The 16,884-nt window shown below is 38.8% G+C and overlaps 2 protein-coding genes across 4 annotated transcripts in view; one reads left to right on the top strand and one right to left on the bottom strand.

The window, feature by feature from the left end:
* The window catches only part of SLC25A40 (solute carrier family 25, member 40), a 56,046-nt gene extending 55,593 nt beyond the window's left edge, over positions 1-453 (bottom strand). Inside the window, exon 1 of one of the 2 annotated variants that reach the window (XM_011961760.1) lies at positions 167-453. The gene's annotated coding sequence lies outside the window, so the exon portion shown is untranslated. The remainder of the gene's footprint in view (positions 1-166) is intronic. The other variant, XM_011961761.1, reaches the window with a different exon arrangement.
* DBF4 (DBF4 zinc finger) overlaps positions 413-16,884 on the top strand; it is a 33,054-nt gene continuing 16,582 nt past the window's right edge. For both annotated transcript variants that reach the window (XM_011961763.1, XM_011961762.1), the window contains exons 1-6: positions 413-771; positions 2,051-2,223; positions 9,385-9,564; positions 11,240-11,290; positions 11,725-11,794; positions 12,372-12,448. In XM_011961763.1, coding sequence (XP_011817153.1) covers positions 726-771; positions 2,051-2,223; positions 9,385-9,564; positions 11,240-11,290; positions 11,725-11,794; positions 12,372-12,448 — 597 coding nt within the window. In that variant the 5' untranslated portion in view covers positions 413-725. The remainder of the gene's footprint in view (positions 772-2,050; positions 2,224-9,384; positions 9,565-11,239; positions 11,291-11,724; positions 11,795-12,371; positions 12,449-16,884) is intronic.

Here is a 16,884-nt window from a genome sequence, read left to right as displayed (position 1 = left end):
TGACCGCGGGAAAACCCCGCTGGCTGTGCGACCCAGGGCGCGCTGAGCAGGGACTGCAGCTGCCGCCACCGCCCGGCTCCGGCCCCGGCCAGAGCTGAGTCCGGGATCGGCCGAAGACCCTCGCCTTCAGCCTCCCAGACGTCCGACCAGTGGAAAATTAGCATACCTGGGGGAGAAAGCAGCTGGAAGGCCGGCGGTCCTGGCAAACCTAGAAGGCGGAAATAACCCTGGTGATGGGCGGGGCAGGGCTCCGGCGCTAACTGCATCCACTAGGTTTGGTCAACACAGAGCCGCGCCAACTCTCTGTGGCTGCGCCAAGACCTGAAGCGGCGGACTGAGAGCCGGGGTCAGAGGCTGAGAGGGCATCGGAATGGGAGCGGGGCAGATGGGAACACACATCCTGCGGGAACGGAGCGAGGAGCCAGGACAGCGGCGTGAGGGGGCGGGGCGCGCGTATCGGCGCCGCGGCCGCGTGACGCGTTTTCAAATCTTCAACCGCCGCAGCCCACTCGTTTGTGCTTTGCGCCTTCCTCCTCCGCGCTTTGGAGCCGGATCCGGCCCCGGAAACCCGACCCGCAGACGCGGTGCCTCTGCTGCGTGGAGGCCGTAGCCGGCGGAAGGAGAGAGGCGGCCGTCCTGTCAACAGGCCTGGGGAAGCCGTGCTTTCGTGGCCGCCCGGCGCGACACTTTCTCCGGACCCAGCATGTAGGTACTGGGCGACTGCCATGAACTCCGGAGCCATGAGGATCCACAGTAAAGGGCATTTCCAGGGTAAGAAGCCCCTCCTCCGCCTGCAGTCCCTTTAATCCTTTCCTCCCCTCGTGGTTCCACCGTTGATTCTTCAGACTTCTCCCGCCGGTTCCTCAGCTTTTTTTTTCTGACCGCCCTCCTCTGGGGTCTGAAGGAAGGGGCTCCGTTCAGTGTTTTGTCTAAGAAGGAACGGATTCCGGCCCGGCCCCTCTAGCGCTCTGCCCTTTACAGCGGCGGTCCCAGATTCATTCCCGGTCGTGCCTTCGGTTGAAAACTAGCAAACAATGTGCAGATCCGGTACCTCGCTGGGGCTGCCATGCCCTCTTCTGCCGGGCTTCCGCAGATGCTGCGCCTCCGCCCGGGCCCTTGGAGGCGACGGACAGCATCCTCAGTTTAAAGTGAGACACGCTCGTGGCTTTTAGCTTCAGTACTAGATTGAGTGATTGTGGGTGGATTTTTGGTCTTAACCCTTGAAAGTTTTTTTTTTTCCCTTCCTCATAAGTTGGGGGAAAGCATTTGTATTTCAAACATCCCATTGCTGGTTTCAACATTACAAACAGGGAAACAAAAGCACATTTCCATTTTCAATCACTTTATTTGGTGAAACATTCCACTACCTAAGTTTTTTGTACAGGTATTTGTGTACGTGTAGTAATTACCAATTTAAGAACAGGTTGCGTTTGAAAAATTAATTTTTAAAGCAGTTGCTTGGATCTCAGATCTTGTTTTTAATGAAAATAATGAAATGAAAGGTTTAGTTCTTCGTAATGGACCATTAAATTCCTAATACATAGACAAATTGTATGTGAAATGGACCATTTAGTTGTTAACATGCAGACAAACTTTATATGAAACTAAAACTTGAGCAGTCTGAAACCCTTGGCTAGGTTATCCTGGGTAACAGAGGATTCTTTCATCGCTAAATGAAGTTTAAACACCAGTTTTTGAATGTTCAGCAGAATGGCAGATGCTCAATCAGTAGCTGAGTATTAAATACCCCCATGGAGTTTACATCCTAAAGAAGAAAATCTTTCAAAAGAGTTTTATATAGCCCCGTGCCTCAGGCATAAACACATGAATATTTCTTGCTGAGTCAACTATTATTTTACAATATGCGTTCTGTGAAAGTATACAGAGCGTTTTGCCTCTATCCTAAGTAGTACTACAAAGAAATACATTTCAATGCTAATAAACTGGTAGGATTGTAAGGATTTTTATTTTGTAATATTGTATAATGAAATGTTTTAAAAATAGTACAAGTGTCTGTAAAACATCTGATTCTAAACATCTTTAATAGCAGGTGGAATCCAAGTCAAAAATGAAAAAAACAGACCATCTTTGAAATCTCTGAAAACTGATAACAGGCCAGAAAAATCCAAATATAAGCCACTTTGGGGAAAAGTATTTTACCTTGACTTACCTTCTGTCACCATATCTGAAAAACTGCAAAAGGACATTAAGGATCTGGGAGGGGTAAGTGAAAACCCTAAACTGGCATAGAAGGAAAAATTTGTAACTACTATTTTCTACTATGTAATCATTTAAATTTTTCATTTTGGAAAACTTAAACCCTTCTATTAGCACCAAGATTAACATTATTATCAGCTGTTTATCGTTAATGAAAAACCATTTGTTTTAACCTTTTGTGGACTGGCAAAACTTTCAGGTTTCTCCAATTAGCAGTCTAGTATAAAGTTCTCAGCGTGTAAGACTCTCCTGTCCTAGTGGAACTGCTCATTGACTGCTCACTGTAATGTTGGAATGTCCTCCAGATGACAGCAGTTTCTTGATTATGAATCTTGGGGAGCTACGTAAGTTTGTATGGACTAGTGTAACAGTTAAGAATGTTATTACAGAACACCAATGCAAACCACACAATTAAAATTGTTCCTGAGTGATACAGATGTTGTTTCAACAGAATGAATGTTATTAAAGGAATAGAAATTTACATTAAGAATCTGGAGATACTTTCCTACCTTGTACACTGATTAGATGATTGGGAAATTAGAAATCTCAGGCAAAGGCCGGGCACAGTGGCTCATGCCTGTAATCCCAGCACTTTGGGAGGCTGAGGTGGGCGGATCACAAGGTCAGGAGATCGAGACCATCCTGGCTAACACAGTGAAACTCCATCTCTACTAAAAATTCCAAAAAAAAAAAAAATTAGCTGGGTGTGGTAGGGGGCGCCTATAGTCCCAGCTACTCGGGAGGCTGAGGCAGGAGAATGGCGTGAACCCAGGAGGCGGAGCTTGCAGTGACCTAAGATCGCCCCACTGCACTCCAGCCTGGGCAACAGAGCGAGACTCTGTCTCAAAAAAAAAAAAAAAAAAAGAAAGAAAGAAAAGAAAACTCAGGCAAAATTCTAGGACCTTAATAGGATTAGGGTTAATATTGGATGAATTTTAGCAAATGAGGTGATAAAGGTTTTTTCTGTTTTAATGGGTCATACTGGACTTTGACTTTCTGAAGGTCCTCGTCTTTGAGTGTCTAAACTGATCCTTTCATTCCCAGACTAGTAACTTTTCATTTTATTTTTATTTTGAGACGGAGTCTTGTTCTATATGGCCTGGGTTGGAGTGCAGTGGTGCGATCTCGGCTCACTGCAACCTCCGCCTCCCAGGTTCAAGTGATTCTCATGCCTCAGCCTCCGCCTCCTGAGTAGCTACGATTACAGGCATGTGGCACCACTCCTGGGTAATTTTTGTATTTTTAGTGGAGTTAGAGTTTCACCATGTTACCCAGGCTAGTCTCAAACTTCTGACCTCAGGTGATTTGCCCACCTCAGCCTTCTAAAGTGCTGGGATTTACAGGCATGAGCCCTGCAGGCCCTGCCAATTCCCAAACTAGAAACTTACCAGAAGAACATGTGCTAACAAGTTTCCTGGAACTGTTTGTTAATATGATATTTTATTTACCTCTCTCTGAAAAGTTACTCTACTTTTTTACTATTCATTTTGTTAAACTAAAACACTGTGACATGCTTGTAATAGTAGTATTTATCATAATGATCATACGACAGCATTCTTAAAGGTCATGTTTTCTAGGCCAGCCACCCTGTTGACTGTGTATCTATTAAGAGTATCTTAATGTGTTAAGGACCTTAGACATTGAGTAAAAAAAGACTCCTTCATCTTAGAAGCAAAGTACTTGAGGTCCAGAGAAAGTAGATGGCCCAGTTAGAGCAGTATTAACTTCTTAATTCCAACAGCAACATAGTTCCTGCACCATTCTGCTCCTCTAGCAATCAGTGGCTGCAAATGGCTATCTGGCTGTTAATTCATACCTGTAATCCTAGCACTTTGGGAGGCCGAGGCAGGTAGATTGCTTAAGGCCAGGAGTTCAAGACCAGCCTTTGCAACATGGCAAAACTCCATGTCTACTAAAAAATACAAAAATTAGCCAAGAATGGTGGCGCATACCTGTAGTCCCAGCTACTTGGGAGGCCGAGGCATGAGAATCGCTTGAACCTGGGAGGTGGAGGTTGCAGTGAGCCAAGATTGTGCCACTGCACCCCAGCCTGGGTGATAGAGTGAGACCCTATCTCCAAAAACAAAAGTAGCTTAAAGTAGCTATCTGATGTGATTTGATGACAGCTTTCTCAAATACGATGAACAACCCATTAACTCTAGGTCTAATGGTCTAAATCAGTGATATTTAGATTTGCGTTTTTATCAGTAGAACTCTTTGAACAAAATAATATTCAGAAGTCCAACGTGTAAAGCCTATAAAAAGGGAACTCCTTGGGCTAAAACAACAGTACAGAGGCTAAAGGAAGAACCACTTGCCCCGTCACCTTTCTTTCTCCTATCTCCACAGCAGTTCCTGAGGTAATTGCAAGAAACAAATTTTGAATTACTTCTGCCATACATAATAGTTGAGGGACCTTTTGGTTTTACATACTTAGTCTTTGAAATGATTGAAGTAGACCAGTGAAGTTAGGAGCATATTAAGGGTGTGAGTTCCCAAATTTTCCTTTGGATTTCCCAAAAATCCAAAGCTATGGATTTCCAACTGAATTTGATTTATTAACTTTCTTCTAAAAAAAAAAATTTTATTTATTGAATTCTGATCTTCCCATACTATCTTTTCTATAATTAATGATATTTAATTCTCGGGTCCTGGTTTCTTTCTTCAGCACATTTACTATTTCTATCACTAAAAAAGATTTTGTCATAAAGATCTCCTACATGAGCTAGTTTATCTTCACATCATTACTTTAGGTGCCTTTTTAATTCACCACGTCACATACCTTGGTTTCTACAATCTTGGTGAAAACATCTTAATACCCCATTTATCTGCAGAGTATGCTTCTGACAAATTTAACCACTGAGAGCACAGCACCCAGATTCTGATATAAAGGCGAAATACTATTGTGCAGGAAAAGTAGGTGTTACAAAACCATCTAAGGAGAACGTGGGATCAACCACAGTTAGGTCCATGTCTAAATAGTTTTGGCTAAAATAAGGCAATTGGAGAGGAACAGAAATGTAAGCCAATTACCTTGGCGTATTAGCTTGAACAGTAAACATCATGATGACCTTGAGTCATCAGAAAATAACGTTTTGAGTTTACTCTTTAAATGGTGTAGATTCAAGAATATCTAGTAAATTGAATAACCTGGTAGAACTGATTCAACAAATGTTTGAGTATGGTGTGCACTGCACTCTGTGTTTTGGTAGATTCAAAAATGAATCCTGCCGGGCTTGGAGGCTCACGTCTATAATCCCAGCACTTTGGGAGGCTGAGGCAGGCGGATCACTTGAGGTCAGGAGTTTGAGACCAGCCTGGCCAACATGGTGAAACCCCATCTCTACTAAAAATACAAAAATTTAGCTGGGCATGGTGGTACACACTTGCAATCCCAGCTGCTGGGGAGGCTGAGGCAGGAGAACCTCTTGAATCTGGGAGGTAGAGGTTGCAGTGAGCCAAGATGGTGCCACTGCACTCCACCTGGGCAACAGCGAGACTGTCTCTCAAAAGAAAAATAAAATAAAAAATGAGTCCTTATGTCCGTCCTATCCTCACATTCTAACCTAGGTAGAGATGACATTGGTACAAGTAATTGTGTTAATAATACAACATAGAACATCAAGAGCAAGGAGAGATTAGTTTCAGCTGAGGAATTGTGGATTTCATTGACACACAATTGGAACACGGCTTTGAAGAATGATGAAGATTTGGGCATGTGGGAATTCATTCAAAAATTATTCCACCAGTGTCTCCAGTATATCAGCACTATTTTAGATCCTAGAGATAGAAAAATAAGTAAAATATAATGCTCTAGGTATTCTTAGTCTAGTGGAAACCTCAGACAACTAAATAATTTGTATTAGAGTGTTATCAATGCTTTGACAGAAATATGTAGAAATTGCTATTAGAACACAGAGATAGGAATGATTAACTCTGCCATTAGGAATCAACAGAGATAAAGTTTGAGCTGGATCTTGAAGTCTTAGTTTGCAAGGCAAGTAGACATACTGAATAGAGGAAATCATATTTAAAATATATGTCAATGTGGTTTGTTTCTACAACTGATGTTGCAGTGAGATTTGAGCTTAGGATATAGGTGGGGGGAATGGCAGGAAACAAAATTACATTAGGGCTATGTTGCAAAGGGCGTTTTATTCACTAACTCTGTAAGAAATGAAAAACCAAAGGAAATAAGTGGTACTAACATAAGAACAGACATACACACCAATAGAACAGGGAACCCAGAAATAAACCCTTGCATATATGACTAATTGATTTTCAAGAAGGGTTCCAAGACCATTCATTGGGGGAAAAGATGATCTTTTCAACAACTGGTGCTGGGAAAACTGGATATCCACATGCAGAAAAATGAAGTTGGACCTTTGCTGAGTCATATGCGTAAATGAGCTCAAAATGGATCTAAGATTTATTGTAAAAACTAAAACTCTTAGTGGAAAATATAGGGAGAAGTCTTCATGACATTGGATTTGGATATGATATCAAAGTCATGTGCAACAAATGAAAAGTGTAAAATTGGACTTCATCAGGATTAAGAACTTTTGTGCCTCAAAGGACATTTTCGGGAGTGAAAAGACCCACAGAATCACAGGAAATCTTTGCAAATTATATATCTGCTAAGGGATTAATATCCATAATACCTGTATAAAGAACTTCTATGACCCAAGAACAAAAGGACAAATGGCCGAATTTAAAAATGGGCAGAGGAACTGAAAAGACATTTACTCAGAAAAGATATACTAATACTAATGGCAGATAAGCACATGAAAAAATGTTCAACATCACTGATCATTAGGGAAATGTCAATCAGTAATCACTTAACACCTGTTAGTATGGTTACTGTTAAACAACCAGAAAAATAACAAGTGTTAACAAGGATTTGAAGAAGTAGAACCCTTGTGCACTCTGAGTGGTAGTGTAAAACAATATAGCCACCATACAGAATAGTATGGGTGGTTTCTGAAAAAAGTAAAAAATTGAATTACTGTATGGTTCCGCAATTTCATTTCTGACTATACATCCAGAAGAATTGAAAGCAGAGTCTCAAAGATATTATTCACAATAGCCAAAAAGTGCGAACAGCCCCAATGTCCAACAAGTAAATAGAAAAAGAAGAGGTTGTATATACATACAGTAGAATATTATTCAGCTTTTTTTTTTTTTTTTTTTTTTTTGAGACGAAGTCTTGCTCTGTCGCCCGGGCTGGAGTGCAGTGGCCCGATCTCAGCTCACTGCAAGCTCCGCCTCCCGGGTTCACGCCATTCTCCTGCCTCAGCCTCCCGAGTAGCTGGGACTACAGGCGCCCGCCACCTTGCCTGGCTAGTTTTTTGTATTTTTTTTTAGTAGAGACGGGGTTTCACTGTGTTAGCCAGGATGGTCTCGATCTCCTGACCTCGTGATCCGCCCGTCTCGGCCTCCCAAAGTGCTGGGATTACAGGCTTGAGCCACCACGCCCGGCCTATTATTCAGCTTTAAAAGGAAATGAAATTCTAATTCATGCTACAACATGGGTGAACCACAAAAAACATTGTGCTAAGTGAAGGAAGCCAGTTACAAAAGAACAAATGTAGGATTCCATTGTATGAGTTACCTAGAATAGCCAGTTTCAGAGATGGAAAGTATTAGAACCTCTGACATTACTAGAGCCTCATATTTATGAAAAAAGCAATATTTGATGTGTGAATTATTCATTTATATTATTGCCTGGCCCTTACAGGCATTTGAGTCTGTAATCCGTGGAATAAATAAATGTAGGTACATTATTTACTGGTCAATGAAAATTAATGTTGGTCAAAAAAATGATTTGCACTTAACCAAGGAGGTCACTGGGCTCAGTAGCAAATTCTGCTTAATGCTTAGATGAAGTTAACTTATCTGTTACACACCTGACTTCATTTTTATTATCCTCATTTATAATGTGAAATCCTATAGAAATTAGATACAGCTATTTAAAATAATTTAAGAAGTCTTTCATGGATGTAAATTGTTACTGCTTATTAATGATTCACAATTTACTTCTGGTTAGTGGATTTTTATTTATACTATACATATTTATACTATATATTTTTCTAATAATATTAGTATTCTGCTTAGTATTTACTTCTACCTATTTTTATTTTCCTGACCCTGGCAATCTTTAATAACCTTCACTTCAGTATGTGTCTTTATAAGTAAATTCAGATATTTAGGCGGTGATCTTTAAACATTTTAGTAAAGTAATTCTTTTCAAACAGTATTATACTCTTAAGGGTAAAGGTTCCCTGCATCCTGTAAGTTGAAGCCTCAAGGGAAGGTGTAATAAATTAATGATTGATTTAGACTTGTATTATCTGCTATGGTAACCATTAATGATATGTGGCTACTTAAATTTAAAGTCTTTAAAATGAAATCAAATTTAAAAATCAGTGACTTGAGCTAGGCGCAGTAGTATGTGCCTGTACTCTCAGGTACCTGGGAGGCTGAGGCAGGCAGCTCTCTTCAGCCCAGGAGTTCAGGGCCAACCTGGGCAACATAACAAGACCCCATCTCTTAAGAAACAAAATATTCAGTGGCTTAATCACACTACCAAGGTCATTTCAAGTACTTAGGTAAGTTGTATTGGACACTGCTGCTTTAGATCATGGGCTTGAGTCGGAATGTGTGTGTTCAAATTATATTATTTGCTACTGGGTAACATTAAGTAAGTCACCTCTCTTCACTTTTTCTCCTGCAGAAAATGTAGATATTATCATGAGGCTGTTCCATAGATTACATTAATTAGCATATATGAAGTATTTAAGAATAATATCCAGCACATGCTGCTGTTGTGCTGTTATAGGAGCTCTTATACTTCCTCAGAGTTCTAAATTCAGAAAAATATAGTACAAAACCCACCAATTTACAAAATAATTGCATCAAATTGAACTTTTTTACTGTGCTTGGCATATGAAACAGCTTATGGTTTTTATGACCTAGTTGAAAATACCTTGGTGGCATGTGCCTACAGTCCCAGCTATTCAGAAGGCCAAGGCAGAAGAATCACTTGGGATCAGGGGGTTGAGGCTGCAGTGAGCTATGATTTTGCCACTTGCACTCTAGCCTGGATAACAGTGAGACCGTGTTTCTTAAAAAAATATATATAAATAAAAATACCTTGTTTTCTTCTAGCGAATTGAAGAATTTCTCAGCAAAGATATCAGTTATCTTATTTCAAATAAGAAGGAAGCTAAATTTGCACAGACCTTGGGTCGAATTTCTCCTGTACCGAGTCCAGAATCTGCATATACTGCAGAAACCACTTCACCTCATCCCAGCCATGATGGAAGTTCATTTAAGTCACCAGACACAGTAAGTCTCTTAAATATGCTTTGAGACTCAGAAGGGCTATATCCTGAAGATCTCATGGTTTTTAATAGCAAGGTGGCAGTAGAGTTTACTTATGTAGAACATTTGCAAAGCCACATTATGTGTGGCTCTCCAGTCCTTAATAAGGTTGCTGTCTTTTAGAAAGGTGGTTTTTGCCTAATAGTTCTTGTGTAGTCACACTCTGATTGCTTAGGTACACCCTTGTATTTAGGGATGGCTTGTAGTTTTTAGAATAATTTACAACTAAAAAGTTAACAGCAGATCATTCTTTAAAGAAGAAATAGAAACCTTTTTTATTTTCAGAGCAGGGGTCAGCAAACTCTGGCCCATGGGCCAAATCCAGCCTGTTGCCTTTTTTGTACAGCCTGCAGTTAAGCATGGTTTTTACATTTTCAAATGGTTGTATAAAAATATCAAAAGAATATTTTGTGACAAGTAGAAATTTTATGAAATTCAGATTTCATTGTCCATAATGTTTTATTGGAACACAGCCATACCTGTTTGTTTAGGTATAATTTGTAGTTGCTTTTGTGTTTTAGGCAAAATTGAATAGTTGTAGAGACCATATGGCCAACAAAGCTTAAAATGTTTACTCTCTGGTCCTTTGCATGAAAAGGTTGCCAGCCCCTATTCTAGAATTATTGAAATCTCATCCCTACCACTGCATGGCCAATAAATTGAAAGATGCAAGGAAGGACAATTAAATTGATTTAATTGGGTGTGAGATGGGATAAGATCAAATGAGAGATAAAATGTTTATCTCAGTTTTTAGGTTCAAGTGTAATTAAATTATTATTTTAAAATATCCTCCTCGACTTACCTGTTATAGCCATTTGAAAATTAGGGGAAATGAGGAGAAAACAGAAGAAATGAGTCACAAAAGAGGTATCACTTGAAAAAAGAGTTATAATACATAGAAGAAAACAGAAGAAAGAATGGAAAAGAGATGAAGGAAGGACCATGCATTCTCTGAGTTAATGCTTTTTTGGAGCAAGGAGATAATACACTAGCAATTCCAAAATAATTGTTGCTGATGGCATTTCAACTGACTTTCCTAGTAATTTATTTAAAAAGTGAAGTAACAGCTGGGCACGGTGGCTCACGCCTGTAATCCCAGCACTTTGGGAGGCTGAGGTAGGTGGATCACGAGGTCAGGAGTTCAAGACCAGCCTGACCAACATAGTGAAACCCCATCTCTACTTAAAAAAAAATACAAAAATTAGCTGGGCATGATGATGCATGCCTGTAGTCGCAGATACTTGGGAGGCTGAGGCAGGAGAATTACATGAACCCGGGAGGCAGAGGTTGCAGTGAGCTGAGATCACGCCACTGCACTCTGGCTTGGGCAACACAGCGAGACTTTGTCTCCAAAAAAAAGAGGGTGAAATAGCATAAAAACAGTATATAAAATTTATTGTTTTTCTTAAATCTTTGATTTAATAGGAACTAAAATGTAAAACAATTATAAAGAATTCCAGTGAAACCTAGCTATTTTATTTTTCATATTGAATAGAATTACTACAAAACCAAAGAGGTCACCCCAAAATGGAAACTTTTAAATATGAGACCCGAAAGTTCTCTTTTCTTAGCTGCTTTACTTGTTTAACCTGTTCTCCAGTTAAGCACTGTGTTTTAAAAATTTCTGGTCTTTTTATAGGTGTGTTTAAGCAGAGGAAAATTATTAGTTGAAAAAGCTATCAAGGACCATGTAAGTAGGAACTGTAAAGATTCACACTGTAACATTTTGTTATTAAAAACTCCACTGGAAATTTCAGATACTCTTGAAATTTTCCTTTCCACATTTTTAGGCAAAAGCCTGAATCTCAGCATATATTTTGTTTTACAAAGTACAGAACTTAACTTTTCATGTAGAAACATCCCCATCTTGTGGCCTTTTAAAATATTACTGGAAACTTAAAACTTGCCTTATGGTTTTCATTAAATTATTAAGAACGTGGGTATAAAGTGGGATTGATTTTAGAAATTCTATAGAAAATCTTGATGTCCTAGCTATTGTAACTCTATAGGGTCTGTTACAGATAACCACCTTAGTGACATTAAGCTTCAAATAATTGAATTTTTACTAAAATTTAGCTCATTTTAAATAATTTCCTAGAACAACTGTAAAACTTTTTTTTACAGGATTTTATTCCTTCAAATAGTATATTATCAAATGCCTTGTCATGGGGAGTAAAAATTCTTCATATTGATGGTAAGACTTTTATAATTGTTTTTTGACAATATTTGTTGTAAGTGTCCATGTCTGTCCTTTGGTTCCTGACTTTACATAGTGAAATTTTGATAGCAAGGATGTCTTAATCTGTTCCCTGTTGCTTATAACAGAATACCTGAAACTGGGTAATGTACAAAGAAAAGGAATTTATTTCTTACAGTTATGGAGACTAAGGTCCAAGGTCATAGGGCTGCATCTGGTGAGGGCCTTCTTGCCGGTGGAGAATACAGAGTCTTGAGGCAGCACAGAGTATCACATGGTGAGGGGCTGAGCATGCCAGCCCAGGTCTCTCTTCTTCTTATAAAGACATCAGGTCCACTCCTATGATAACCCATTAATCCATTAATCCCCTCTTAAAGGCCCCACCTCTCAGTAAATACTGTCCCATTGGGGATTAAATTTCAACATCAGGTTTAGAGGAGACAAACATTCAGACCATACCATAAGGGATACCTATAATGGTAATTTCTTTATCTAATTTAACTACAAGAAAATATCACTGTTTAACTCGAAGAGTAAAATTGCTAATCTTAAAACCTTCTTTCTTTTAATAAAGACATTAGATACTACATTGAACAAAAGAAAAAAGAGTTGTATTTACTCAAGAAATCAAGTACTTCAGTAAGAGATGGGGTATGTCTTCTTTTTTAATTTTTAAAGTAATTTTTTAAAGTGACCAAGCTTGGTTTATTTATTTATTTATTTGCAGATTTTTCCTCCCAAGTAGAAAATATCCTAGGGGCAAGCCTGTGTATGATGTGCCTGTTTGTGTTATTCAAATAAATCGTGTGTCATTTAACTTCAGGGTTGTACTCACCAGGTAAAAGTTGTTCCTGGAATAGTGGTATAGGTCACTTCCTCAGCCCCCTTTTGTTACTGCTGTTTTGTAACAGGTACTTTTATTCTGTAGAAAAACACTAAAATCAACCTATTGTATCAACGTTCCTAATGTAAGTAATGTACTTCTTTTTGGAATATAAATATGTACTATCCTTTGCAACTGCTCTGGATGGTGGTATAACAAAATCTTGTTTTAGCGTGGCTAACTGGCCTGACCTTGAAATACTTGTTAAGCAACCACATTGGTTGGTAACATTCTGTTAAACCTAATGTTCCCATTATCTTCAGTCGCTTTCATTTTCCTTGTTGCTTCTTTGAAGCATCTATACAGATTCAGGCTTTTTCCATCCTTTACAACAAATACAGTAAAACCTCCCTTCATCCCACATCCCCACCTAACTATTATCTGATCCTTATATTTCCTCATCCAAAGTTCTCAGATCTCTACTTTTATACTTCCCATTCATTTTTCAAGCTACAAGGTATAAAACTTCTGACCAGTTTTCCAAATCATTTTGACACTTTTTAAACCCAGTCATACTGGTTTCTCAGCTGTTCATTTCTTCCATAAACTTTTCTATTCTCTTCTGAAATTTCATCCCTTAGCTTTCTCCTGGTCTCTTCATATTTCTCAGACCATTCTTTTGTGGCCTGCTTTTCCTTTGTTCAATACTTAAATGACAGGGATCTAAAAATAATGGGCTGGGCGCGGTGGCTCAAGCCTGTAATCCCAGCACTTTGGGAGGCCGAGACAGGCGGATCACGAGGTCAGGAGTTTGAGACCATCCTGGCTAACACGGTGAAACCCCGTCTCTACTAAAAAATACAAAAAAACTAGCTGGGTGAGGTGGCGGGCGCCTGTAGTCCCAGCTACTCGGGAGGCTGAGGCAGGAAAATGGCATAAACCCGGGAGGTGGAGCTTGCAGTGAGCTGAGATCCGGCCACTGCACTCCAGCCTGGGCGACAGAGCGAGACTCCGTCTCAAAAAAAAAAAAAAAAAAAACCACACACAACAAAAAAATAATGAACTGATAAGAGAGTGTATATAAAGACATGAAGCCATAGTGGGATGGCATATTTTAGAAATCTTGTATAGCATAATACAGCCTGATTGTTGAGTGTGCCAGTGACAAAAGATCAAGCTGGAAAAACCAGCATGTTAAGATTATAAAGTACCTTGCACTATATAAAGGAGTTAGATTTTTATCTTGGAGGCTTTGGAAATTTATGAGAAGATTATAAATAGAGTAATCTGATTGGATAGTCATTTTGGAAAGATCTTCTAGTTGACAGTAAAGAATGAATTATTTGGCAAGACCAGAAAATGGCTTTTGAACTGTTGAACACTTGTCTTTTGTTTTTGTGTGTGTGTGTGTGTGTTTTTTTTTGAGGCAATCCCTCCCCGTCTGTCACACAGGCTGGAGTACAGTGGTGCCATCTCAGCTCACCTCCTTCTCCTGGGCTCAAGCGGTCCTCTCACCTCAGCTTCCCAAGTAGCTGGGACTACAGGCATGAGCCATCATACCTGGCTAGTTTTTGTATTTTTTATAGACGGGGTTTCGCTATGTTGCCCAGGCTGGTCTGAACTCCTGAGCTCAAGCTATCCACCCGCTTCAGTCTCCCAAACTGCTGAGATTACAGCCATGAGCCACCACCCCCAGCCCTCATTTTTTACTGAATACATTTTACAGGATGACCACTCGGTATATGCATGCCTTATATAAGGATTCATAAAGTTTCTATGTATTTCACATTTTTAATAAATTCACATTTATATCAGAATAATTTGCAGAAAGCAACAAAGTAGTATTTAAATAAAACTATCAATATTGTCTTATTTATGGGTTAAAAATTTAAATGACTATTTCCAAATTTTCACAAAATGTAAGTGGCTATTCTTATATTGGACTGACCTAAATGGCATATAAATTATCTCTACCACACTTAGCAGATTGTTTGGATTGTATATAGAAGTAAATGTTTTAAAAAATGTAAACTCATAACGACCTTTATAGACTCTGTGAATACACAAATTGTGTCTGTCTTCATATATATGTGTATATATATCTGAAATAAGTTTCATAGAACAATAGTTTACCCTTCTTAATGTGGTGGATATTAATATTTCTGTGGTATTTTCATTTCTTAAAAATACTGATCACAACTCTCTGAATTGACTTTATAGCCTACTGATAGGTCACAGTTTGCAGTTTAAAAAGCATTCTGGGGGCTGAGCATGGTGGCTCGGCCTCTAATCCCAGCACTTTGGGAGCCAAGGTGGGCACATCACATGAGGTCAGGATACCAGTATGACCAACATGGTGAAACCCCCATCTCTACTAAAAATACAAAAATGCCAGGTGTGGTGGTGCATGCCTGTAATCCCAGCTACTTGGAAGGCTGAGACAGGAGAATCACTTGAACCTGGGAGGCAGAGGTAACAGTGAGCCAAGATCACCCCACTGCAGTCCAGCCTGGGTGACAGAGTGAGACTCCATAGCAGTGAGCCGAGATCACCCCACTGCAGTCCAGCCTGAGTGACAGAGTGAGACTCCATAGCAGTGAGCCGAGATCACCCCACTGCAGTCCAGCCTGGGGGACAGAGTGAAACTCCATCTCTAAATAAATAGATAGACGGACGGACGGACGGATAGAAAACTCCATCTCTAAATAGATGGATGGATGGATGGATGGATGGATGGATGGATGGATGGATGGATGGATGGATGGACTGGATGATGGATGGATGGATGGATGGATGGATGGATGGATGGATGGATGTTATATGTCAGTGATCCTGAGAAATGTTCAAGGCCTGGCTTAAGGCAATAACAGTAGGGGAGGGGAAGATTTGAAAGATACTTGATTGGTTTCAGTGCCTAGTCACTGTCTTGAATCTAGTATTTACTAGATTGTTAACATCATAAAGACCAAGTTTAGTCCTCATCATTCCTTCAGTAGTAACAAATATTAAATGCCTGCTATGTGCCATGCAGTAGGAGCCCCCATAAAACAGAGAAGATAAAATAGCTATGAAACAGATCTTAATCTTTCTTCTAAAATAAAAACGATAAAAATACCAAATATCTTGATAGTCCAGAATCTGTATCTGGTTGAAATGATTCTCATACTGGAAATTTTTATTTTGGTATATAAGACAGAAATGTTTCTGGAAAATTTTTAGTTTGCCAAGTACTAAAACAAAACCTTTTAGTGAAATTACATTTAAGAGTCTTGAATGGACATGTATAAATTTCAAAATGTTTATTAGGTTCTCATAAATGTTCTTGTTAGTATGTATCTTATTTAAAATGTGATAATTGGATAAATGTGTTTTGCTCACTGCTTTATTTAAAGTGCTTTGAGGTTTGGGCTTTTTGACCTTTTTTTTTTTTTTTCGATTTACTCAAAACTTATTTTGTCAAATTTTTTACATACATGTGCAGGAGGAATATTGGTCATTTTCTTTGATGTCTTTGTTAGGTGGGATGTTTAATCCTATTTTCATAAGATACTGATATGTGTTCCTGTTTCTATTTTCTAGAGAAGTTTTTATAGAATTGTTTTTATTTATTTTAATGTTTGGTAGAATTTACTAGCAAGGCTATCTAGCCCTGAAGTTTTTCTTTGTTGGAAGATTCTTAACTATGAATTCAATTTATTCATTAGATATAGAACAATTCAGGTTATTTTCTCTTCAGTGCATGTTGGTAGTCTGTTTTTCAAGGAGTTTGTCCTTTTTTTCTTGGTTGTCAAATTGATGGGCAAAGAGTTGTTTGTAATATTCCCTTATTAACTTTGTAGTGTCTATGGGAACTGTAATAATGTCCCCTCTTCCATTCCTGATAATGCTATTTTGTGTCTATTCCTTTTTTTCTTAGTCAATCTGGCTAAAGTTTTACCAGTTATTAATGTTTTCAAGGAAACAGCCTTTAGTGGCATTGATTTTGTGTGTGTGTGTAGTTTTCTGTTTTCAGTTTTATTGATTTCCACTCTTACCTCTTTTCTTCTGCCTATTTTGGGTTTTTATTTCTATTTCTTGTTTCTTAGGTAAAAAGCTTGAATCATTGATTTGAGACCTTTCTTTTATTGTAATGCTATAAATTTTCTTTAAGCTTTCTTTTAGCTGCATCCCACACATTTTACATTGGATTTTTTTTAATAGACTATTTTTTTTAGAGAAGTTTTTGGTTCCCAGTAAAATTTTTTTTTTTTATTTTTTATTTTTT

This window comes from Colobus angolensis, unplaced genomic scaffold (genome assembly GCF_000951035.1).
Source record: "Colobus angolensis palliatus isolate OR3802 unplaced genomic scaffold, Cang.pa_1.0 Scaffold569, whole genome shotgun sequence".
NCBI classification, from domain to species: domain Eukaryota; kingdom Metazoa; phylum Chordata; class Mammalia; order Primates; family Cercopithecidae; genus Colobus; species Colobus angolensis.
The sequence above is the reverse complement of the archived record's forward strand: the minus strand, read 5'-3'. Positions and strand labels throughout refer to the sequence as shown.